We start from the raw sequence: 27,367 nt of genomic DNA, 5'->3' as shown, positions 1-27,367 counted from the left end.
AACTTTTATAACAAAAAAGTATTTTAAAAACATCAATAGTTAAGGATGTAAAAAACATAATTTATATCTTATCTAAAAGAAAATGAAAAATTAAAAGTAAAAAAAAAATGAATAAATTAACAAATTAATTATAATTTAATTTATAATTCTAATAGTGCTTAATTCAAAACTACACTTTTCTTGCTCTTTTTTTATTCTTAACTGGCTAATTAAAATAATAATATTTAATAAAAATAACTTTAGCAGATCAAACAGCCTAGACAAAAAGAGGAATTGTGAAATTTATTTGTAAAAATTAAATTTTATTAATAAAAAGTACTTAATGATTAAAGACAAAAAATGGCTATAAGTGAGGTCAAAAAATACATTAAAAAAACACACACACAAAGCACTTGGAAGAAACTTAAAAAATAGAATTATGTAATTAAAATTATCTTACCAAGAGTGTTCAACATTAAGGCCAGCCTAAAATTGAACAAAATACTTTAGAATTAAAAATGTTACTCAATTATTTGATAGATTAATGTTTGATAAAAAATTATTTCAATATCATTTTACTGCATTTAAAGTCAGTCATAATACATAAGTAGAAACCATTATTAGAGCCTGGATTAGGATGATCTAAGAAATTCCTAAAAAGTCCCTTAAAAGGGTTATCAATATCAACCAAAACAAAAAACATCATAAAATTCCATTAAATTAAAAATTTCCTTAAAATTGAAAAAAAATCAATAACTTATAACTGAAATTTTTTTCCCTGCACTTTTCATAAATGCTAGAATAATAAAAGAAAAAAAATATTGATAAAAAGTCAAAATATTACAAAAATTACACAAAAAATTTATCCAAAATCTATAAAAAAAATTAAAAAACTCAAAAATTCTTTAAAAAAATCAAAATCTAAAAAAAAGTTCAAAAATTCAAATATTATGAAAATCCAGACTTCCCTAATTAGTACTGCGCAAGATATAAATCTTATAATTGTGAATTTTTTTTATATAAAAAACAAAATATTTACCCTTGCATTCTTAGAGATAATGATATTGAAAGACTTGTCAAACCAACGATCATATCCCTTTCCATGAAGCATAGCTTTACCAAATTCATCCAATTTACTTGGATCGGCCTATAATCAAATATTTTACTTCAATTAATAACAATTATTAAGATAATTTCATTATTATGTATGCAATAGGAGAAAAATTAAAATGTTTTACGCAATATATTAGGCCCAGACTAAATGTATATCAATGCAGCCTTACACCTTAAAGCATTGCTTTTATCCATTAGTACTAACAATATTGCTTTTTAGAAACAGTTCTAAGAATACTTAAGTTCACAAGAATTTCTAATCAACAGAAATTATTTTTAAGTATTTTTTTCTCTCAAGGTGTATCAATAGCAAAATACCAAGTATTTCATTGACAATGCAGTCATTAGAAGTTTGACTAGTTTAAATGTAATATTTAGAAGAAAAATTCATTTGTTTAATTGTTTATTAATTATAGATCTTCCAGTCAATACTTCAATGTAGTAAATATTATTAATTAACTATGACTTAACCAATAGTATGCTCATTTAGCATTCTCAATTAAAGGCTATTCTTTAAAGGTACTCTATTTCAATTTTAGTACATAATATGCTACATTTATAACTGTTGTGCGTGCATAACTGCTATGCTTTGCCTTATATACTGTGTAATGGTGGCACAAAATCTCAATATATATATATATATATGTGTAAAGAAAATTTTGATCAGGTGGGAAAAATTTGATACATTGAGATTTTTTAAAAAGAAGTTTAATATTTTTTGGAATAACTAGAAGATTTGTTAATATTTTTAATTACTATTTAAAATATCAAATTTACACTTCAAAAGAATTTGTTTCTTGTGGTATCATGTATAACATTAATCAAAAGTTTGTTTAGAGTTTACGGAAACCAAACATTAGCTTTTTGTTTAGCTTGGCAAATGAGCTTTGAAAAAATCTTATATCTTTTGACTTCAGGTAAATATCAGTTTGCAAACAAGCAACATATCTTAACATGAATACATTAATCATTAATAAATTGTGCATTATTTCAACAATAACTGTTGATAGGTCAAGGATAATAAAATAAAAATTTAATAAACTTCATTTGAAAACACTATCTTTGAAAACTCAAAGCTTATATTAGAATCCAAAACTTTCCAAAAGAAATAGCAATATGACTCCAGCTATATCTGAATTTTTATGGATTGGACCTAACTTAGAAAGCCATATAATCAGATTATTTACTAATTTTAAAACAAAAAAATTAATTTGCTTAGGAAATTTTAATTTAGCAACTATGAAAACAATATCACTCTCCATTGTGCAGCATTTTCTGCCACTTCAGGTAGGCTGATTAGCACTACCACAAAAATTAACTTTACACATATCTTTAATGTATGCTATATGTATACAATTATGAAATAAATAAAAATAACTTACTTTGTCAAAGTTATACTCATCATCATCCAGTGATACAAAAAATGCTGCCTAAAACATAAAAATTTTTGAATGAAAAAAATTAACAAAACTTAAAAAATCTAAGAAGTAATTATTAAATAATTTAATTACCTTTTCTATGGTATTCAATGAAGCTTTATTTATACCTTTAGAAAAATACCTCTCCCTTGCTTCTGCCCATACAGTTCTAAAAAACAGAAAATATTTATTAATTAAGTATGCCAAAAAGATTTATTACTTAATAACTTTTATATGTTACAGTGTTGCTAAATAACACATTAGACAAAAAAAAAAAATTTAGAATTTAAAGTTTACAAATTTAAGTACATAACAAACATCAAGAACTTTAAAGAGAATAATTTTTAAAAAATATTATATAATTAACCTTTCAATTGCAGTCAATGCACCAACATATTGTTCACCTGCCTGAGGCTCAGACTTATCATTTAAAATCTTCTCAATTTGCCTGAAAAATTAAAAATATGCTCTAAATGTTGCAATGGCTTTGAATAAAAAAACATATCTATCAGCAGTAAAGTTACATAACTAAACATTTCATAAGTTATTTGTTCTACATTCAAATACATATAATCTAGTTTTTATAGAATGTAATAAATGTAATTATTTTTACTTCATAATTTTTTTTTATTAAAATGAAATTTATTTATGTAAAAATATATAAGTGCAAATTCTTATAATTATGTAATTAGTAATTGACTGATATATTGTAAAAAATTGAATTTACAGCTTTATGCTTTGTATGCATTAAAAATTATTCTATTAGGAATGCATGCATATTAATTGGACACAGCACTTAATTAAATTCATTCAGCAAAATTTAATCAATTTTAAGCTTTATAATAAGTAAGTATTTATTTAAGTATTGTTGTAGTAAAAGAAATTAACAATGATTGTATCAAACAAAACTTTCCCAAATGCAATTAGGTTGGCTAGTCAGGTCACAAATATATTCTAACAAAAATAAACATACTAACATAGATTGCGGCTGAATCATAATATTTAGCTTGAAAAAACACTGATGTTTAGTTTTAGAACCAAAGACGAAATATACTTGCTACCATGCCATGGAAAAATATCTGAACTGAAATTTATCTTTTTTGTTCTGGAATCAAATACCTTTAAAAAAATCTTAGAATCTTTCTGAAAATTAAACATAATTCATTCAATAAATTGAGCAGCTTCACTTTATGCTAATTTATTACTGACCTTCAACTATTAAGTTTAAGTATTTTCAATAGCAAAACAAATCATAAGAAAAAAAACTTGCTCAATTGTTAAAAATTAAAATTAATTAATAAAATACATTTTAAAATAGTACAGCTACCTTTGTAATTCAATGGGTTGCAATAGACGACCCATATAATAAACAGGAATTTTAAAAAAACGACCTCTATGGTAAGCAACAATGTGCTGACTATCATCCAAATGAACAAGCTTATCTGAAAATAAATATTCAATACAGATTATTTATAAACATATTTAAACTTTAATATTCAGTAGAAGATCAGCAAAATACGAACCAGTTTCTTTCCCTGGTATGCGAGTGGTGTTAAAAATACGTTCATATTGAGCAGAACATAGAGGCACGACATTTTGGACCATTATCTAAAAAATTGAAATCAGTAGTTAAAAGAGCATATGGGTGAAGACTTTGAAAACAATTTAGATTTTTAAGGGAAAGGTCTTAATTCAATCTTAATTAGGTGTATGATTCAATGTCGATAAATTTTTCCAAGTCATAAAATACCAGAGATGGCCATGGTGTTCAACTCCATAGCCCTGTAATTCTGAAGCATTGGGACTTCTTTGAGGACTTTTGATCGAATCCAAATTTGGTTTACATGGAGAGGCAATCCACAAAAGCCTCTCAAGATTAGTCTGATGTCAAAGGGATTCTGACTCATGATCCCTCTATTACTAAGGATATATTTATGTTAGTACTGTGGTTAGTGCAAAACGGAGGCAGAATTCATATCGACAAGTCACTGCCTGAATTTGAACGTGGGTCAGCTCATTGGAAAGTGAGCACTCAATTCATTGAGCCATCACAACTTAAGCGATAGGGTTAGAGTGTTTTTGGAGTGGAAGAGAGCTCTACTCGCATTTGACAACAAAATGCCAGAAATGTGAGTGCTGATAAATTTAAATGGCGTTCTAAAGATAAAAACTACCATTATTACAGTAACTAGGACTGGGCTATAAATCGATGTATCGAGACATATCGATTTAACGAATATATCGGCAAGACGATACAGCGACTTTCATTCAAGGAGATGCATCAGAAATCTGATTTAAGCCATTTAGTGAAGACAACGAGCGCAAAACGATATAGCGATATAAGTCACGCAAGGATATAAGAACGCTATAGCAATATAAGACTCTTCTCTTACGTTCCGATGTCGACTCGAGCTGTGGAAAACGATGTTCGTTTCGTTATGTTGAAATGGCCTTGATTGGTGAGCTGTAGAATCAGAATCAGAGTTTTGAGAACACATATCCTTATATCGCATGTTCCTTTTCGCACCTCTTAGCTTTTTTTTCGTTGTCGCGACTTTTCTGGTAGATTATTTTCAGTGGGACTAACTTCGTGATCGCCGATGTTACCTTGTTCTGAAGGCAATCTATTATTGAAAAGAATATATAAAGAAGAGTTTCTTCATTAATTAGATAAGTTTTTTCTTAAAAAAACCTCTTTTTATTTTTAAATGTGAAAATTATCGGCAATCTAATTTAGGCTCCCATAAAGAATTGAATTTGTTAGGTTATTTTTTTACTTTCTTTTAATTTATTAAAAACTTTTTGGATGCAACTTCTAATAATTTAATGAGTTTTTATTACTGATTTTAAATTTATAAATCTTGTTGTTTTTATTTTTAGAAATAAAGTTAAAACAAAATTTATTTTTGTCACTTGGATTTGGACATAAGTCAATTAACTTTGTTTATACAAAAAAATTTGAAAAGTTTGCGCATTTTATTCATTTTTTTAAATCATTTAGCACTTCGTTTTATTAGAGAGTATAATAATTTTTTTAAAAAATATTCTTTTCATATTATTTGTTAATTAGCTAAATATATTATCGAATATCAAAATTTTTTTATTTTAAAGAAATTAAATCTTACTTTGTTTTTTGTTCATAATTCGGTCATTATTTAATTTAATTTAATTATTTATCTGAAATGATAAGGTCCCGCAGTGGACTGATCGTTAAGACACGGTTCCCTGCAGATCACCAAAGTCAAGCATCACTGGCTGCGATCAGTGTGCGGGTGAGTGACCACTTGGATCAGTCTGCGTAGGGACAGAGGGAGTGCGGTATTGATCCTCGTTAAACTGTCCTACCGTAAAGTGCTCGACTTCGCGTGCAGGTCGTCGAGCCACCGAAGCGGGGGTGCCATCCCATCTGCAGAGGATCAAAATTGTGATGGCATGTCTTCAGATCATCCTCAGGGATGTTTCCCAGACCGTCGCCAATAGCCCATTGTGCAGCTCTAGTGTGACGTAAATGAACTATAATAGAACTATAATAACTGAAATGATAATAATAAAAAATAGTGTTTTAAAAGCGTTTTTTTTTTTCTAAAATTTATTTAGCACTTTGCTTTAAACATACAAATAATTTTTAACGTTTCATTTAGAAATTGAACATTACGATCGAACTTAATAATTATGTAATTATTTATGCATAATAGTACAAGAAAATATTAATTTGTAAAAAACGCTTTAAAAAAAGTTTTTAACACTTTGTTTTACGCGTATTATGAATTTCTAAACAAACATTTCAATAAATATTTCAAGTAAGATTTGTACATTGTAGTCAATTTATTTAATATCTTTCTTAAGCAAAACATATATATCTTCAAATTTATAAATTGATTTAAATCAATCTGAGTATGAAGTTTTGATAGAAATCTGACTTTCTGTGCCTTACAAATAAATGAAATTCAAAAATACTATATCGCGATACATCGCTATATCGTGATGTAAAACTGACAATGCATCACGATACATAATTTCTAATATCGCCCAGTCCTAACAGTAACATATATCAATTTGAACTTTAATAGGTAATGATTTAATCACTACAAATATAACAATCAACTTTTTTTTTTAATTCTTGAAAAACTGTTTTTTTTCTTCATTAAATCAGACTTAGCATTTAAATTTTCAAAATTTGTCTTTAAAAAATAAAAATAAAATAAATTTTTGTGAATGATTATATCTTTTACAAATAGGATAATGATGCAATACAGTTTACTTTGAAAAAAGTAACACTGTGCATAATTTCTTACTGGTCTTATAGTCTGCCTGTCAACAAATCGCCTGAATAAGAATGCACAGTGGATCATGATTGCAGCTCTTGCAGCCTGAACATTGGTGGGGTGAACTAGCATGGCATCCTGTTAAAAGAGAAAATTTATAATATTGAATAAATATTTTATTTTAATTTCAATCAAGATCTACAAAACTACTTGGCAGCTGTTTTTTAAAACATAGTGGAATTATACAAACTGCAAAATATTAACTCTTTACTGATAATATGATTAATATGAAGATTTACAAATGCACTCTTTCCGAAAGTTATACCATTGTGGATATAAAGAGAGTGACAAAATGTGATCACATAACAATGATCAAAACAACATTTTAAAACTAGCATTTCTTTATCAGTATTAAGAACATGCACTAACTTTTCAACTTCAAAAGGTAATTCAACAAAATAGACTACTAAAAAAAATATCCTAATCTGCTTCACTATTAATTACTTAGCAAAAAATTACTTATGCTGAAAATTAACTTTTAAAAGCAATAAAAATTAATTTTTATAAATTCTATTAATTTTTTTAGTTAAAAAAAATTAATGGAAAATTTTACTAATCTCTTTAAAAAAGTTTCTGATGCATTATATAATATTTCTATGAGAAAAATATATAAGGTTCACAAACAAAGAATTTTATGCCCCAGGGCTCAAGATCAAAAAGCAGCTTGCAATAGTTCTTGCACAACCATGCGCAGAACTATTGCATAAAATGAACAATGAATGAGAACTATTGAAAAAGCAGACTATATGTTCTATCTATTTGTGTTCATTATCAAAAATTTACAAATAATAATGAGAAATAAGATTGCAGCATTTTATTTATTTTATGTCTTATATCTTCTAACAGCATTCAAGTTAAAAACAAAACAAAAATTCTCAGTAGGTATTTATCAATAAAAGCTTTAAAAACAAATAAAAGCTTTAAATATTAATAAAAAAATATATAATTAAAAATATCTCTTAACAGGAAAAAAAATTTAAAAAGCACTGTCTGCAACTGTTATATTTTATGAATTTCATAATAGATTTAAAACCTAATTTCGTAAAAAAAAAAAAAAATTTATTAAATAAAGATATTTTTTAAATTTATATGTTAAAGTTAAACAATATAATAACAGCATTTACAACAGCAAAACATAGGTATAAAAAGCATGGTTTTAAAATTGACTAACTAGTGACACAAAGAACAAACTGATTTACAATTTTATGACTTTGATTTTTCTCATTATTCGAAAATTATACAATTTCCACACATTAAGATATTAATTAGTAATATAAAATCAAAAATATTCCAGACTCATAATATTAATTGATTTTATTCTGATGAAATCCTTGAAACCTTTATGAAAAATACAAAAATAATTTTATACTTTCTAGAAAAAAATTTTAAAAAAATTTTTTTTTTTTAAAAAATCATGAGAAAAATATTTACTCACAACTGCGTAAAAATTGCTGTTGATCATCAAAGGACCTCTACCACGCAAATAAATGAATTCTTCCCACCAATCAGACACCTAGATTATTATTAAAAAAATAAAAGTAAATATAATCTGTAAATGAAAATACAATCTCTTCATGCAATAATAAAAACATTCATTCAAAATTTAAGAACAATATTCATAACCTATTTCTCTAAGAATAACACTTCAAACAACTGAACATAAAAATACATGGGAAAATTTAAGTCAAAAGCTTAAAAGAAGTTGAATTATGCTACGATAAAATAAAGAAATCATAATAATGTTTTCTTTCACTCATTACTTGGCTATAAATAACAAAGAAATAATATTTTTCAATAAAAATTGAATTCTTGTTTCATTGGATAAAACGGAGAAAATAAGTTTATTTAAGTAAAAGTTACTTAAGATATCTTTATAACATAAAACAAAATATCTTTATAACATAAATATCTAAAAATATCTTTAAACCTTAAAACAAAAGCTGATACCACTTTTCTTATTTAAAAAAATATGCATTTCATTTGCACATAGCCAAAGAGCTTTGCCATTAAAGTTTATAACATATACAAAAAAATAAAATAATAAAAAAAAACGGAAAATATGTCACAAAAAACTTATTGAATATTCTTTTCATTGAATTTTAATTTTTCCATCCTCATTTTATTTGAAAAAAATAAAAAAAGGTAAATAAATAAAAAAAATTTGATAAATTTTACAAGAAATTGAGTCCTAAAAAGGTTTATGTGAAAATAAAATTCAAAGTTGCTGCTATAACACTACAAATTAAAGAACTTATTAGTAAATATCCAAATATCTTTCAAAAAGAGAGAAGTTAAAAAGCCAACCCAAAAAATATCAAATGCTTATCATTCAAATAATTGTACAAATATATGATACCGTCCAAGAAAAAGTGAAATCTAACCTGAAAAAATACTATTAAACTATTATCAGAGAAAGAATAAACACTAATAGCATTTATCAGAAAAATATTTTGGGGAATGTTAAACACAAAATAATTGATTCAGAACTTTAACAAAACTATATACAAGAACAAGTTTTAAAATTTTACAACACTTTTTGAACATTAATTTATATTAAGGAAAATAATCAATATAAAATATCATTAAAATGCAAAGCTAAAGAACTGCACTACAAATCAAAAAATAAATGCGAAAACTTTGATAAAATTAGGATTAAAATAATCAAATAAAATACAATTACATAATTTGTAGCCCACCAAGACTTAAGGACTAAATAACGCTGTAATTTCTTCCCAATTCCATTTTTGAAATCCTCAGCTAAAGCTTCCATCTTTTTATACTTTTCTTCATCGACAAGGGGTTTCACAGAAAGGAGGTACTATAAATTTAAAAAATAATAATAATACTTTATTAATGTGTAAAAGAAAAATTTAATGCAATAATGGTAAAACAATCTCAATTTTCATGTAACAGAATAGGAAATCCTTTTAAAATTTTTATAAATAATTTAAAATTAGCAAAACAAACAAGATGCATAGCTTACACATAACATAAACAGGATGCATAGCAGTTTACACAAAAGGAAAAAATTTCCTACAATAATGATAAAATAACGCTATTAACTATTTTCTTAATTGACTGCTTCTTTTCATGAGTAACTTAAAATCAGCAGAGTCAACAGTACACATGAAATAAATATAATAATTCAGTTATTCTCAAAAAACTTAACTAGTTATAATTTGAGAAAAATTAGGTATGCATTTTTTGTTCTATACTTTTTAACCCTTTCAAAGGTGATGGGATTAAAACTGACTCATTTACTTCTGACATTATAAAGAAACTGACAATAATATAACGAAAGTAATTCTTCTGACAATATAAAATAAATTATTGTTTTTACCTTTTAAACTATGCCATTTCACATTTCATTAAGTAATTTAAAAAATATAACTTAGAACCAATCATTTCAGAGGAAAGAAGATTTTCCCGGACAAGACTAGAACACATGTTCCCTTCGAAAACTTCTCGGATGTCATGTTAACACCGAGACACATGCCATGGAATTGGGAATGATGCCACTTAAGGATAACCTAAGATCTGTTCTCTATAGTCGAGAGGCACCGCAACAGTGCAGACTTTCGATGCTCTTTGAAAATCCATGGACACGAAAACAACAAATCATAATACATTTTTAGAGAGTTAGAATAAGACATGAAATTCATGGTTGGGGAAATAATGCAGCCTCTGAACTCCTATGACTGGAGCATGCTGGTAGAAGTCTGACTTGGCTCCTTCGCCTGTTAACTTTAGCTGAGTGTAATGGAACGGCCTTCTCCGCATGGGTGACCCTTCCAGGAGTAAAGCTCCAGACGTACATCGCCCGTTCTACTCAGTGTCACCCCCGAAAAAGAAGACAATGTTTCCTGGGTCGTACCCCCCAAGCATCACTGGTACCAGAACACCCGTCCAGGAGATGCACTCAACATTCAGTGCAACCGCAAAGATCAGACGGCGCTTACCAGCGCCCACCTTAAGTCTCTTTCTTTCGAGGGTAGTGTTAAAATCTTCCCAAACTGCCCCAGGTGCCACAACATGCAGGCTTCTCCCCAACATATCCTGGACTGGACAAGAGGGACATTCTAGAAAACCCACTTTTGGTAGCCAACTTCCTCCGGGTCATGTATTTCATGGACATTGTTTAGCCCTGCTAATTTTGGGGATTAGGAAGAAGGAGACCTATGCATTTTAAAAATAGGAAAATTATAAGTACACACCCAAAACATTTGTTTAACTAGAAAGTATGTGCTACACTTACTCTATCCATTGTTTTCTCTAATTGCGGCACAGGCAAGTTAGGAAGCGAGCCTTGAAAACTGAAGAGCTGGGGTTTTCTCTTAACAATAAAGCTAACTACAGCCTAAAAAAATAATGAAATAATAAATGACATTTATATATAAAAATATCAATGCACAAAATATAAAAATAACTTGATGGAAAGCAAAAATAGATTTTAAATTTTTTTAAGGAGATATTCTGATGGAATGCCTGAAACTTCTGAAGGTTCAAGCCACAAACATAATAAGAAAAATTAGCAGCTATGAAAGTAGATGGATTTTATTTAAAGCTGTTTTTTATCAGTTCTTTCATAATATAAAAAAGCGTCCAATAGTGAATAATATATTATTTTTGCAACTTATGTGATCTTGTAATGTTTAAGCAGAAGATAAAGTTTTGTTCATCTCTAGTTAGTGTCTTCGATGCAGATCATGAAAATGTGGCAAAACATCAACCCTGTGGCAGAATTTTATTGGGCTTTCTACCACAAACCTGTCTAGCATGATTATCTTTCCGCAAGATACTTTTAATGAAAACAAATATACATGCAAAAATGAAAACCAAAATTTTTTACTTCATTATTCTCAAATGAGAATAGAAAAACCATTTCCCCCATCAATGCGTGAGAAAGACATATCTTATGAATATAATTCTGGTGGGAAAAATATCTTTCAAAAATTTTTACAGAAATAAAACTATTTTTTACTTCATTGTTCTTTAATTTTTCCTTATTCTTAAATGAGAATAGAAAACCACAAGAATTTCTTTCTCCTCTGTTGCGCGAAAAAGGCATGTTTTGAATATAATTCCAAAACAAAAAAATCTTCCGAAAATTTCTGCAGAAAAGAATAACAAGGTTAAAAACTAAAGGAAAAATGTCTCTGCAGGAACTCTGTCACGTTCGGCGACAACATCGCCACGATTCTGCCACTAGGAACATCAATATGTATAAAAAACAGTTTAAACAGCATTTCTGATTTAATTTTTTTTAATGTTTAGAAAACAACTCCATTACAGTTTAGAACTCATAAAAAAATTAGATTTTTTTTGTTTTTTTGGTTTCAATGATTTTAATCCAAAATTCTCACCAAATCCCTGATGTGATCCCTGTTTAATCCAAAATTCTCACCAATTTTGGAAAAAGTTTGATAATTTTTTATTTCTAATTATTTTAAAATAAAGTAAGTTTTTTTCAGCCAGATAGATAAATAAAATAAGGTTTGCTTCTAGTAAATAAAATAAGACCTTCAAAATGAGGATTTTTTCACTCTCATACTTTCACATCAGGGTTTAAAAAAATACCTGGGTTTCCCACACCTCCCCCCCCCAAAAAAATTTTTTTTATTATGTTTATAAATTACTAAAAAAATTTTTAAAAATTCAGCCCAGTTTTTTTTAATTTTTTTTAGTTTGTGGGTGGGTTAAAAGCCCAACATATTAACACTTTACAGCTTATCGTACACAATTTACAGCTTAATCGTTCACAAAAGAAGTCCAAGCCTATACTTACAAGCCATAATCGGGTTCTGATGGATATACGCCCAGAGCGTGCCTGGTACATCCAGCCTTTGTAAGAGAATAGCATTTTGGTTAAATAACGTACCAGTGTGATAAACAAAAACCATAAAATGAGTGCATATCCAATGTAGAAGGCTGCTATACTCATCAAACAAACCAAAGGATTGCTAAAAATATAAATAGTATCAATTATTGAAATTTCCCAGTATTATAAACCTTTTAAAATTTTTAAGTGTTAACAGTTCTTGTTAACTAAAAAGCGGGGCAATAAATTTCAGTACCAAAATTTTTGCTTGCCTCTATTTTCACGAAAAATATAGACAATTTTTTAAATGTTAATAGATTTAGTATAAAGAACTTTTAGATGACCAAATTCATAAAAGAATGTAGGAAAAGAAAAACTGAAACACGTTTATTGTTTAAAAAAGACTGACATCAGCTTAAAAATTTTTTCAAGAATTCCAATATTAATCCACTTATTTTTGAAAGACATTACAGGAAAGAAAAAAAAAACAGAAAAATAATACATCAGAATCATGGTCCCATATTTTTAACACTTACATATTTGCATTCCGCTCGGTTTTAAAACTAAAATACTAAATGCCAACAAAATCAGGCCTAGCATCAAACTCTGCAGGGAGAGAGAAGGGGTCAATTTATAGAAATTCTGATAATTCATCAAGTTAGACTTTGACAAATCAAGAAAAACAGTGGAAGCTTAAATTAAATAAGCAACTAAGTATTAATTTTTTTTTAAAAAAAATACCAATTACTCTAAACAATGTAAAAATCTCTATTTCTTCATTTGATTTGATGTTTTGCTTTCTCCTGTTTCGTCATTTTTATTATTGTCTACAGTAACAACTTTCTCAAAATTAACAGTTTTTTTGTATTTATTAATTAAATTAGTAGATTTTTTCCAACCATATGGGTGAGAATTCTTATTTTTGCTCATATATCTTACATACCTACTTTTATACGAATGTATGACTTAGTCAACTTCTTTTCAAACGTAACAATCACTTTTTTAGCTTTAAAAAATAGTTTAAAATATTCAGGAAAAAACTAGGGTTAAATTATTTTAAGTGATTAAAAGTACTTTCGGAAATCAAGGATCACCAAGAAGGTATTCTGCTAAAAACGTTGTTCTTTTCTATTACTAGTATAGCAAATACATAGAGAATTCAGGGGTTTTTTTTGTGATATTTGAAGATTCGTATTATTAAAGTTTGAAATATCTAGTTGGACTGCATCAGAGTTTGTATTAAATTAATTTTTTAAAGAAATCATTTATTTAAAAATTTACAAAGCATTTAATTAGATTGTTTACGTTTAGTGATTTTCAAAGTTTTAAATTTTAACATTTAATATATTTTAACTCAAAACATTAGACTGCTACCTTTTTTTAAATAAATTGCATCAATTTCTAAATGACACTTTTGTATTTTTTATAATGTAAACTGCGAACAAAATGAAAATTTATTGCAATCATTTAATATCATTCATTTATTTATTTGTTTTACTAGAGAACAAAAAAAAGTTGAAATTAATTTTGAGACTTGTTTTCTTAAACTTGTTTTTCGGAATGATACATTTTTGTACCATTTTGAATCATTTGCATGAACAAATCGATTATTTAATGCAAGGATATATAGTTTGAAATTTTTATTAGTAAAAAATTTTTTTTAATAATAATTAAAATATAACCATATTTATAAAAAAAAAAGTATAGAAAATTTTATTAACTATGCACTGAACTGTGAAGCATTCCTAAAAAAGATGGTTAAATAAAAAAAAATCACTTTTTACTTCGTTGATCAAATATAGTTTGAAATTTATTGCTATAAATTATTTATAATACTAATTCCATTACAATTAAAATTATAGAACGTAACTATTTATAAACCAAAAAAGTAAGAAAGTATCTTTTCTTCAAAAAAATCTGATTTATATCAAATAAATCGGATTTTATTTATTTCTTTAATCTATAATCTTAATCATTCATTCTATTACTAGTCCATTAAGTCCTATTACCCCATCCTATTAGTCCTATTACTAGTCCTATTACCCCATCTTAATCACAAACAAAAAAACAAAACAATTATACAGTTAAACATAACATAACAAAGTAAATGATGTTAATTAAATACTTACTCTGATAAATGTGAAGCTAGGAAGTCAACTAAACCATGGGAAACATCACACTCCTTCCAAGTAAGGAAGGCAATAAGAAGAGAAATGAGAAGAAGACTATAGGGGGAAGCAGGATAAGCACCAGTCCAAAGACTAATCTGTAAGGTGAAAAATACATTATGAATTCATCAACAAAAATCTCTGAAAGAGACAGCTAATATTTCTTGGCAAGAAACAACTTCCTAAAAAAGTAATTAATCTATAAGAAGTTAAGCTTAGATGAAAACATTTCAAAATGAGAATTAAGGAGATTTGAATAAAACAAAGAATTTTATTTTTAGATGAATTGTTTTCTTCCTACTTATTATTTTATGATATTAATTTATATTCTTACATTAGCAATTTAAAAATGTATAATTTTTCAACATTAGTATTCAGATCACTCACAGGCTGTGTTAGCCCAGTGGTCATAGAATCGGACTCTGGTCCAAAGGAGTCGAAATTTGTTCCGCGAATTCGATAAGACCCACTAAGACATGTGATACAAGTGTTTGAAAAATGTGTGGAATTGAAAGTCTTGTGGTTGGCAACTGAGGAGTACCATGGCTACAGGTGTCTGGAGAAAATTTCTTTTTCCTTCAGATCTATGTCTAAATTGAGAAGGGGTTATTTACTTTCTCCTCTCCTGTGTTCTCTTGTCAAATGAAAGGCACACCTGCCAGACTTAATTTGTAAAAAACCAATGGCTGGAGAGCTTGGCTTGCCCAAGTATCATTAGAAACTAAAACAGGTGACTCCCATCAAACCACAAATATACACAAGTAACAAACAATGCCAGTAAGAAAATGCCATCCACCACAAAGGCAAATTTCTCCCAATACTTGATCTACTAGGAGTTCCCTTGTCTCCTGGATTGGGTTTAAAATTGTCTTTTGGCCTATCAGTGTCAACCGTTGAGAGGAAAAAATCTGAACAGAAATTCTTGATAATAAGAGAATGATTTTTTTTTTTTTTACCTCTTTGAAGAGACTTTTTTCTTCCTTACTTATAATTTTGGAATGTGATGTTCAATTTAATATTTAGATAATAAATCAATTTTTTTCTAAACGATTTTATTCATTTTTCTGGGATAAATATCCCTATAACCTATCAAAATTAAGATGTATCTGAAACAGCTATAATACTTTAATTCTACAAAGAATCTATCTCCCACTACTATGGACTAATAATTTGGACTATATTGCTACAATAGGAACCATACTATAATTAAACAATTTTTTCTACGGAAAAAATACAGCTAACAGTAAAGTGATTAATTAAATAGAAAAAAAGAATAGAAAATCATCGTAATTTAACGCTGCACAAACCCAAAATTTATTGATGAATCTTTTCCATGAACGCATGCCACTCTGCCAAACAGCATTGAAGATTTCATGATCATAGTTAATATTGATGCCATCATGGGAAATAGTAAAACTAAAGGCAACAGCAGAGTGTGCCTCTGCCATCTTCACAGAATGCTAAAAAACAAAAAAAGCTCATTAAAGTTAAGTTATACCATAAATAAAAAAGATAAAACTTTGCTATTGTTAGTACTTTAAAACTTTGTTACAGTAAGTTATACCATGAATAAAAATTATAAAATTTTCATGTTACGATAAACATATATAGTTTCAAAAATATTTCAAATGAACTGGCTTCAAAATAGCAATTTTTTATTTACATTATAAATGAACAATTCCACCTTTTAAAAATGTCATATCTACAGACTTTAACTCAGTTTAAAAAATTAGTGTTCAATTTTTGGGAAAATAAGTCCTCACTATCATATAAAATTACCCCAATTTTTAACTTTCATAAGTTTAAAAAAATTTTCAAATTAAAAACTAGTTGCTAATGGATTGATCTAACACAATATGTTATGACTGTAACAGCTAGTTTTTAATTTAAAAAAAAAAAAATGCAAATTTTTTCTAAATATTTTTAACAAACAAAAATTTGGGAATAACATTTATAAACATATTAACATAAAACACCATTTATTACATTAACATAACATTATTCCAAAAATAAATTCAGAATAAAAAAATTTTAAAAATAAAAAGCTGCAAATCCATAAAATGGAGAGATAGTTCTTAGGAACCAATAGTAAAAGAATTCAAAAAATTTCTTTCTAAATTGAAGACGTCTGCTTCGGTGGTCATATTTTTATTTCATTCGTTTTCTTTATTGCTATATTCTTAGGGACCAGTTTGTCAAAAGATTTGGAAACGGTCCAATCTATAAGATTACACCCTATTTGCACAATATACCAGTTACTTTGAAAACAAAATACTTCATAGTTTGTAAGAACTCCCCTAGCCATTCGTCTAGACCCATGGTGGTGACTATGGTAACGAGGCATAACTATTTCAAGCAGGAGTGAGGGATCATTGTTTAGGACAGGTTTGGGCTCAGGTCGTTGAAAGAAATTGACTTTTTTTCCCCTTCGGTCTACTGTGTTAGCCTAGAAGCTACCCACCCTGACTTTGTGGCACGGAGAGTTTACCATAGACAAACTATAGTCATTACTCTAGGAGTTTTTGCTTAAAAAATACAATCTTTTTATATTTTATTCTTATTAAAAAAAATTTGAAAATTTTCTGTAGACTTTCAGAAAATAACATGTAGACTGTAAGACTGAAAGTCTTCTGTAGATTTCTAGACTTTCAGAAAATAACATGCAAGTTTATATTGAACATACTGTTTATTTAGGTTTTCTGGGTCTACAAATCAGTAACTTAGCTTTAGGATTTCTAACACTGCAAAGCTTTTGAAACACATTTCATAAAATAGAGCTAATACAATTAAATGTTTTTTTTTTTTGTATTTATTTATTTATTAATTTTCTTTTTTTTTTTTTTTGCTTGGATCATCAATATTTTTTAAAATGTGTGACTTTGCATTGTTTCATTCCTGCTTAACAAATGCTAAAACAATTAGTAAGTGAAAGATGTCCAACTATATAGTTTACATGAAATCTGACTTAACAGAAAAATTTCTAAACTTATCCAAATTTAGTTGAGTTTAAAAACTCAATTTCGTTAAAAAAAAATTTTTTTTACATCAAACGAGATATGTAAATTTTAATCCTATTGTACAACATCATCACATAAAAAAAATGCTAATTGAATCTAAACATGAGTCAGAATTATTTGAAAATTTAAGACAAACCTTAGTTATTAAACATTAAAACTATTGTTTATAAATCAATTATAAAAAATAAAAAAACTCTTTAATAAACACCAGAAGTCTTTCTTAACATGTAAATAAATGTCTGGTGTAGTGCATGTACTGCTTAATATAAATGGCATTAGAACACAGCATATATGAATGAGAAATAAATTACTAAAAATAATACCCTTAATAATATAATACCCTTTCGGCAAGACTATTCAATGATTAAAATGTTACCATGAAAAGTAATTTAATGCTGACATGGCATAGAGAATGCTCCAATAGGGAATAAGATATAATCTTTCATCAGCTGTATATGCATGCCCATCAGAACCAAAAAGGCAGTGCCAGATTAAGCGTATGAGGGGCTCTAGGCCATAAAAAAATTTTGGGGCCTTTCGATTACATTCTTTTTTCTCGTATATTTTTTTTTTATTCAAATATAAAAGTATTTATATATCTTTTCATTTAAGAAAGCATATTTAAAATTAAAATAAATAATAATAACTTAAATTTAATTTTATTTTGTTACATTAGAACTAAAAAATAATCATAACATATATATTTTAAATTTAATTTTTTTTTAAAAATAATTGTTTTTCTTATTTTTTTTAAATTTATTTTCAAAAAATCAATATTAAGGGGGCCCTTAATCATTGGGGACCCAGGCCATGGCCTAGTTTGGCCAAATGGGTAATCCGGCACTGCAAAAAGGTTAAAACCCATAAATCATCCAATAAAATAACCTATCTATGTTTTTAAAATGCACAACACCATCCCCATGTAACTAAATTTAATTAAAAACTTCATGGAAAGTAAAAAATATTTACCGATTCTGTTTACTTTCCTTGATATTTAAATTATTTTCTCTTGAATTATTTTTCTCTATTCTTATTATTATTAATCTATTCAATTATTTTTCTCTTATCTTATGAATTATTATTCCATTTAAATTATTTTTCTCCGAATGAAGAGCAGAGAAATCCTGTAATTTCTAACAATCTCAACATTTATCTAGAATAAATGGATTTTAATTTGCTACAAATTAAACGACATCAACCACCAGAATTTTATCTTAACTCCATACTCCTTGATACAGATATTTGTTCTAATTATTGAGATACTATTTGATAAGAGTCAAGAGACATTACTACCATTAAAGAGACTTTGTACACTGATATCTATCTACGTAACACGTCAATTTAATCTGCGTCCAAGGAAGATTACAAACTATTACGTAAGCGCAGATAAAATAATGAATTTACAATGCCAAAAAAACATGCCTCATTTTATTCTATAAATGCATAGATTTTCTTTTTAAGTTTCTTTTCTTTCTTTAAAGCCAGTTCAGTATTGAGGATGCATGAAAATATGGCGAAATTTTCCCCTTTAAAAGATTTTAATGCATTGGAGACTAAACAAACCTAAATTGAGCCTAATTTTATCTATTAAATACATTTTATAGAATGTATTTGAACTATTAAATGTATTTGTATTCAATTGAGCCTAATTTTATCTATCAAATGTATTTGAAAATTTGAACACAATCTAGTCAATCATAACAATTAAAAACATTACCAACTATTACGTAAGCGCAGATAAAATAATGAATTTACAATGCTAAAAAAACGCGCCTCATTTTATTCTATAGATGCATATATTTTCTTTTAACGTTTCTTTCTTTCTTTTTTTTTAAAACCAGATCAGTTTTTAGGATGCATGAAAATAAGACAAAATGTTTCCTTTTAAAAGATTTTAATGCATTGGAGACTAAACAAACCTAAATTGAGCCTAATTTTATCTATTAAATGTATTTTATTGAATGTATTTAATCTATTAAATGTATTTGTATTCAATTGAGCTCATTTTATCTATTAAATGAATCTGAAAACTATATAGTCAATCATAACAATCAAAAATCCCTTTTTTTTCTTTCAGTTATAATTTTTTAATATTGTGTGCAATGTATCTTCGTCCCAATACAAGTACAGTAATTTTTATAACAATCTTTTATCAAACTTTATCATATGCATCAACAGGGGTCTGTCCAGGCCGAATTTACTACCGTTTAGCGGTACCTTCACAAATTCAATTTGAGGTAAAACGGTAGTTTCACAAATTCAACTTTAGGAAAAACGGTAGTTTCACAAAATACTTTTTCTTAAAATTTTATTTTTGTCTCCCTTAAGAAACGATAAATCCATATTTTTACCATGTTTTTGTGTTGACTTTTTAATATAATTTTTATAATTTTTCACAAATTATGTCAAAATTTTCACAAAATAGGTACCTTTCAGAAAATCTAGACAGACACCTGATCAATATCAAAACAAAATTTTTATCATTAACAGTATACGATTGTATTAAACAATATTTTGGACTCTCATTCCAGAAGATATTGTTAACGCATTAGAAACTAAACAAACCCAAATTTAACCTCTTTTTATCCACAAAAAGCATTTGAAAATTTGAATACTATGAAGTCAATAATAAACAATTAAAATTTTTCCCTTAAGTTATTAATTTTAATAAAGTGTGCAATGTATCACATTCTTGACTTTTATATCATAATCTTTTCTCAATTTTTATTTTAAAATCAACTGCATTCATATCAATATAAAATTTTTATGACTCCCAAAAACTGCATGATTGTATTAAACAAAATATTATGAAATAATACCCTCAAATTAATATGACTACAAATAATACAGGTTTCAATAATTCTAAACATCTAAAAGGACAAAAGACTATCATTAACAGCCTAACAGTCAAAATAAATGAATAAAATAAAATTAAAATAATAATAAAAACTTTCCCCTTCAGGTCAAAATCTTCACTAAATTGATAATTGCATCTTAAAAAATTATTCAAACATTAGAAGAAATATTCATTAATTCTAATTCGCTATTCATTAATTCTAATAAAATTTAAATAAAGTAAAAAAGAGAAGAAAAAAAAAAACACTTTAAATGTCATTAGAAAAATGACATTTAAAACAGTAGAAAAAGGTCAGAAACTTAAATTTTTATAGGTTTTTAAAGAACTTTTTTAATTTTTCCTAATTTTTTAATTTGATTTGAAATTCCTTGAGTATTCAGATTTTCCCTATTGCTGAGCACCCTGCTATAATAGTTAATAAAAGCCAATAATTTGATTTTTATCATGAATAAAATTAAATTTTCTGGGTTTACTAATCCAATAGATTAAAAATTATGTTAATGTCATATTAATATTTTATTTTAGATAATTACAAATAATTATCATAGGTCATTTAATCTAATTAGACCCACAAACTGAACACAAAAAGTATTTTTAAATCAACATATAACAATAAGAAATTTTAAAAATTTCTTCCTAAGCAGAAGAAATAGTATAAAGGAAGAAAAAAATGATCTATTAGAAAATTAAAAAAAAGGTTTAAATTAGAACTTATCTTTTCTTTTGAGCTCATAACATATTTTTTTATTTATTTTAGGTTATAAAATTTAAATTTTTTGATAGCTTAGCAACTTTAATTAAATAATCGAATTTGAAATAACATCTGACTCGCACAAGTAAAAATAATATTTGTAAAAAAAATCAATTTTTGAAATTTTTTAATATTTTACATTTTCCTTGTTGCCCTTCTCCCAAGAAATTTCTTATGGTATTCTTATCTTTACTCATTTTTAACTGTCAACGCATCAAGGTATGCCTAATTTAGGCAAATGTGTGAATGACTTTTTCAGAAAACTTGAGTTAGAATTCCTATTTTCAGAATGTTAGAATTATTGCAAATACAATGATAAAATTTATCAGTACTAAATAGAAAATATTTCTTTCAATGAAAAAATTATATAATCACTACAAAAAGGTAATGAAAGACCTTTAAATCCTAATAAGATAATTGCTTATGCAGATTTCTAAAGAAATAAGAAAAGATAAAGCAACAAAAACTGATAAGATATAAAAATAAAAAGTCATAATAAAATTATCTAAACTACATTAATACGAGACAAAGTTCAGGGTTCGTTCTTCAGCCCTTTGACCACTGAACTTTTGTTTAGCTTATCAATGGAAGAAAAATCACAAATAATATCTATTTTCAAGACCACAATACTTCAACAAAAAAAAATGTGAGCTTGAAAGCATATTAATAAAATAAAGATAGAACTCAGTAGTTCAGTTATTCCATATTGCAAAAAATAATAATAAATTATTAATATACATATTTAAATTCCAATAGCTAGCTTAAATATTTATTTTTTTACTTTTTAATGAAAATAAAAACATAGTGTTTTAACAAGATATTAATAAAATTAAGTGGGTATTTAAAAGCTATTTTGGTAGCTATAGGTTATTTCTAGGTATTTATATAAAAGAAAAAGTATTTTAATTGACTCTTGAGTTCAAATAGCTTACTTATATTTACCTTAACACCTTTTATTTTGCAGAAATAGAAATACTTGCAACAAAGAGTGTTAACTTAAGAACATTTTAAAAGAATAACGTGCACACACTTTTCAATTTTAATTCTTTCTAACAATGATTTTCCCTAATGGTGGTGAAATTATGAATAAAGAATCAATTGCAGTTTTTAAAAAAAATGTATGGACACTTTCTTCATAAAACTATTATGCCTTTATACATATCTTTAATTTATAAATATGTAGTGATAGTTAACATTTTAAATTTATAAATATAAATATAAAAATGAATAGGTAAACATAACTTTTGCTATATGAATCTTCAAAAAAATGAGTAAGTATTGCAAGTATGAAGTATTGAAGATATATTTAGAAATAAATAATCCAAAAATGTTCTTTTTAAATGAGAGAAATTATTGAAATATAAACTTGAATTCATTTAGTTAACTTAACCTGTAACTGTTTACATCTAAAGGGCATGATTTATCTAAATTATTTTTTAAACTGATTATCTTCATTCACATTTTTGATTTCAGAATGAATTTCTGAACAAATAAGAAATGTTCTAGAATAAAATGCAATTAAATATTTATGTTATCTTATAAAAAGATTAACATTTGACTTTTATAATAGGGATCGTGTTACAATACACAATATCCTCAGAAAGTTTAGTGCCTTAAATATTTATCCAAAAACGTAAATAATCGAGCAAGCATTTATATGACAAAACTGACATTCAATTTTCTCACTCAATACACTTTTCTGTTTATTCAATTTTATAACTGAAATTTTATAACCGAGTAGTTTAAGTAGACTATAATATAATAAACATAAAATATGTACATTAAACAACACAGTAGTTCAGATTTTGAAATACAGCTTTTCGAAAGAATAAAATGTTCGCCGATTTATAAATGAAGGTCAACTAGTTTTGTTTTGCTAGTTACAGCTTCAGACACAATAATGTCTATTTTTCCGTCAAATTAAACGATTGATATTAACAAACTGATGAATTGATTGAAGTTTTGATCTTTTCAAGTTAGATCTATCATAAGTTTAACTTTTAAAAGTAACTTTTAACTATTGTAATATAGTAAAAGTCATTCGTCGTTTTCTTATTAAAATTTTTAAAAAAAATTCTTAATTAATTTACAAAAAAATATGAAGTATATACAAAAATTGAGTGCAGAAAAAAAGATCATTATTGCACAGTAACCAGATAAACTTTAAAAATGCGTTTAAGTATACATCAGATTTTTAAAAAAAAACGCATTTAAAAAAAAGAAATAAATGACTTACCGAAACTGCGGAATAAAAATTTAAGATAATATTCAAGTCCTATCTCATGTGTCACACATAAATGAACAGAAACTACAGTCTTGGAATGATCAAAATAGTTTATTAATTTGCATAAATATTAATCGTAACTCAAATATTCCAGAACATATAAACGTTCACAGCTTCTTAATCCAAATTTCAGAAATGATTTCAGTCTTTACTTTCTCATATCACATAGTCAAATGATTTGTGTGGGTCTTGATTAAAAAACAAGACCCACTGCGCATGCTCGAAACAGCCGAGCCTTTCAGAGAATGATAAACAGCTGTGTTGCAATATTTGTAGTTTACTATCTTTTTCGAGGGGATGATTTTGATTGGCGGATTGAGGGAAGAATTTGGAGGCACGGCAGAAGACGTAACTAAAATGGCTTGAAAATCTTTGTGCAAAATGAATCCCTTAACCTTGATTTTCGTTGTCCTTGACTCTATTCCCCCCCCATCCACGCTTACCTGTCCTGACAAGTATTGAAATTTGAAATGGGTCAGTTCACCGAAAGAAAGAATTTTTCCCTTTTAACCTCTTTCAAAGTTACTTTTCTTCCACTATTTTAAAATGTAATTATTTGAAAGTAATTTTTGCAGGGCCGTACTTAGGGGGTGGTGAACTGGATTTAATTTATAGGTTTATTCAAGTTGATGAAAATTTAAAGAATTTTTGATATTTTATCGTTGATATTTTATCGTTTTATATTTAGACTACTTACAACGATAAAATATATAATTTGCAAATTATTATATGTTCAGTGGAGCGAAAAATTTTCCCCCTTTATATCTCTTTTCTTTCGCTATTTTAAAAAGTCATTATCTTGAAGACATTTTGTATACTTTTTGCTAGGCCGAGCAAAGGGTGGTGCGTTGGGGAAGGGGAATTGGATTTCATTCATACGTTTATTCAACTTGATTAAATTTTAATATTCAAAGAATTTTTAATTTCTTACAGTCGCAAATGTTTATACTATTACAATATATAAATAATTTGTAAATTATTATATTTTCACTAAAAAAAATAATTTTTTCTTTCATTAGGTCTTCAAATCGCTTTTCTTTCGCTGTTTCAAAAAGTAATTATCTGAAAGTAATTTTGCGTAATTTTTGTAGGGTCGTGATAAGTAATTAGATTTAATTTATAACTAGACTAGCGAAATCGGTTGAATAGCTCCTGAGAAATCGAAGTTTAAAAAAGTCGTATATTTCAAATACGATTTCTCAGGAACTATTTAACCGATTTCGTTCAAATTTTGCATTTTGGCATATAAAATTAGATACTTTAAAATTATGCAAAAATTTATATACCTTACAATTCAAAAGTTTGCAGACTGTTATAAAATAAAATAATAAAAAATAGTAAATATTTACTAAAATTTATTTTTTGCGTGGAATTATCTATGGATAAACGAATTTTGTAATTGTATGCAAAAAATTTTCACTCCGCTTAAATAGTCTCGATACGTAGCAAAATACTCAAAAAATAAAATTAACATTGGTGCCTCCTTACTTTAGATCGCTCTCCTGATCAAACTATGGGGACCATATATCCCAGATAGCGGTTGCCTCCTATATTTTGGGGGTCAAAATCCGAATTCGTCTTAAAAAAAGATATGTTTATTCAGAAAAAATACGTTTTTGTGCCTGATTTCGTAACTTAAAATATCGTCTGCACTAAATAATAAGCATATTTTAAGTCACCTACTCCGAAGAACGTGCAGATCCGATCATTAAATCCAAAGTTATTCAATATGGTCTTCTTTTTTATTTTTTATTTTATTTGGCTCACTATACATTTTCTCCATCAATTTTGCTTTTTAGTTCCATGCTTATTTTTATTTCAATTATTACCTTTTACCAAAATTAATTATTATTGGAATTAATAATAAAAAAAATTTCATGTTTATCCTCAAGGAATTAATTTCCATTTCTCCATTGTTCTTCCTTTTCAATTAAAAATTTGTTTTATTTTATTTCACTTATCAATTATTTTGTTTCAATTATCATTTATTTTATTTTATTTCAATCACCATTTATTTCAAATTATTTAGTTTTATAGTTTTAAACAAAATAAATAAATACATAGGTTCAGATAACTTCAGAAATTCTAATTTTGTGACGTACTCCGCCTATGCTCCCACGATCCCATTGGTCATTCCGGTAACCTCTGGCATAACGAATAAAAAATAATTAGGGATTACAGGACGCTCAATAAACAACTTTTTTGATCAGATTTATAAGCTAACAAATATCACTGATGTACAGTACGTAAAATAAAAAACAGACTATTCTGAATAACTTTTGATCTAATGATCCAATCTTCACGTTCTAGAACTCAATCCGAAAGATTTAATGAGGTGACCTGAAATATGCTTATATTAATTAGTGCAGACGATATTTTATGTTTCGAAATCAGACACAAAAACGTTTTCAGATTTCTGACCCTCAAAATATATGGGGTAGCCGTAATCCGGGAAATATGGTCCCCATAGTTTTATCAAAAGAGAGAGCAAAAGTTTGGACCCGTATAATTTCATTGTTTGCATATTTCGCCATATCTCGAGAACTTTTTCAGTTAATTAAAAAAAATGTGCATACAATTATGAAAATTGTTTAACCAAAGATAATTCCGTGCAAAATATAACTTTTAGTAAATATTTATCCCTTGTTATTACTTTATTTAATAATAGTCAAAAAAAAATTTAAATGCAAGGTATAAAAATACTTTATTTTTAAGGATGTAATTTTGCATTGCAAAATACAAAATTTATGCGCAATTGGTAGAATAATTCCTGAGAAATCAAATTCTAAAAATACGACTTCTTTAAAATTCGATTTCTCAGGAACAATTCGATCGATTTCACTCAAATTTGTAATTTGCTATTTAAGTTTACATTCTTTAAAACGGTGTAAAAAATGTATACCTTGCAATTCAAAATACTTGACTATTATTAAATAAATAATAAAAAATGATAAATATTTGCTAAAAGTTATATTTCTCATGGAATTGTCTAGGATGTATGACTTATATAACTTTGCCAAAAAAATTTCACTTTGCTTAAAAAATTCTCGAGATATGATGAAATACGTAACAGGTTAAATTAACATTAAGGAGTCCAAACTTTGGACCTCCTTCCTAACCTAACTATGGGGACCATATTTCCCAGTTTGCGGCCACCCCCTATTATTTGGTTGTCGGAAATCCGAATTTGTTGGAAAAAAGGTTTGTTTAATCAGAGGAAGTATGTTTTTACGTTTGATTTCGTAACTTAACATCTTCCCTGATTATCCCGAGTTAACTCGGGTATGTACAGATTGACCATATTTATTATCCCGAGAAAACTCGGGCATAGCAGAATTTGTCAGTACGTTTTGTTTTATTACGTTTTTACTCGGCGGAAGAAAATAATGAATAATATTGCTGAAATATATATGGGTGATTCTCACGAAATATGACAATTCACTGTCCCTTGTTCCAAGATCTAATACTATATACCAGGGGTTTCCAACTTACATGAGGCCGCGGGCCACAATTAAAAACACAAATCAAATGGCAGGCCACAACTTTATCAGAATTTTATGAAGGAGTTTTTTATGTTTGAAAGAACATTAAATATTACTGTCAGATTTTTAATAAGTTGTACAAAATAAAAGTATTG

At 27.0% G+C, this 27,367-nt stretch overlaps 1 protein-coding gene across 2 annotated transcripts in view; it reads right to left on the bottom strand.

Annotated features, from left to right (window-relative positions):
- LOC107444761 (carnitine O-palmitoyltransferase 1, liver isoform) overlaps nucleotides 1-23,956 on the bottom strand; it is a 44,996-nt gene extending 21,040 nt beyond the window's left edge. The window contains exons 1-15 of one of the 2 annotated variants that reach the window (XM_016058980.4): nucleotides 23,683-23,956; nucleotides 16,129-16,281; nucleotides 14,783-14,919; nucleotides 12,621-12,795; nucleotides 11,091-11,192; nucleotides 9,516-9,653; nucleotides 8,271-8,348; nucleotides 6,806-6,913; nucleotides 4,034-4,118; nucleotides 3,838-3,952; nucleotides 2,878-2,958; nucleotides 2,604-2,679; nucleotides 2,475-2,522; nucleotides 1,019-1,126; nucleotides 440-465 (exon numbers count right to left, since the gene is read on the bottom strand). In XM_016058980.4, coding sequence (XP_015914466.3) covers nucleotides 440-465; nucleotides 1,019-1,126; nucleotides 2,475-2,522; nucleotides 2,604-2,679; nucleotides 2,878-2,958; nucleotides 3,838-3,952; nucleotides 4,034-4,118; nucleotides 6,806-6,913; nucleotides 8,271-8,348; nucleotides 9,516-9,653; nucleotides 11,091-11,192; nucleotides 12,621-12,795; nucleotides 14,783-14,919; nucleotides 16,129-16,269 — 1,418 coding nt within the window. In that variant the 5' untranslated portion in view covers nucleotides 16,270-16,281; nucleotides 23,683-23,956. Of the gene's footprint in view, nucleotides 1-439; nucleotides 466-1,018; nucleotides 1,127-2,474; nucleotides 2,523-2,603; nucleotides 2,680-2,877; nucleotides 2,959-3,837; nucleotides 3,953-4,033; nucleotides 4,119-6,805; nucleotides 6,914-8,270; nucleotides 8,349-9,515; nucleotides 9,654-11,090; nucleotides 11,193-12,620; nucleotides 12,796-14,782; nucleotides 14,920-16,128; nucleotides 16,282-23,226; nucleotides 23,244-23,682 lie in introns of those variants that run through there. The other variant, XM_071186810.2, reaches the window with a different exon arrangement.
- Between the last annotated feature and the right edge of the window lie 3,411 nt (nucleotides 23,957-27,367).

Source organism: Parasteatoda tepidariorum, chromosome 9, assembly GCF_982258835.1.
Source record: "Parasteatoda tepidariorum strain Cologne lab strain chromosome 9, Ptep-v5.0, whole genome shotgun sequence".
In the NCBI taxonomy this organism is placed as follows: Eukaryota; Metazoa; Arthropoda; class Arachnida; order Araneae; family Theridiidae; genus Parasteatoda; species Parasteatoda tepidariorum.
This window is presented reverse-complemented; position numbering and strand designations above follow the sequence as displayed.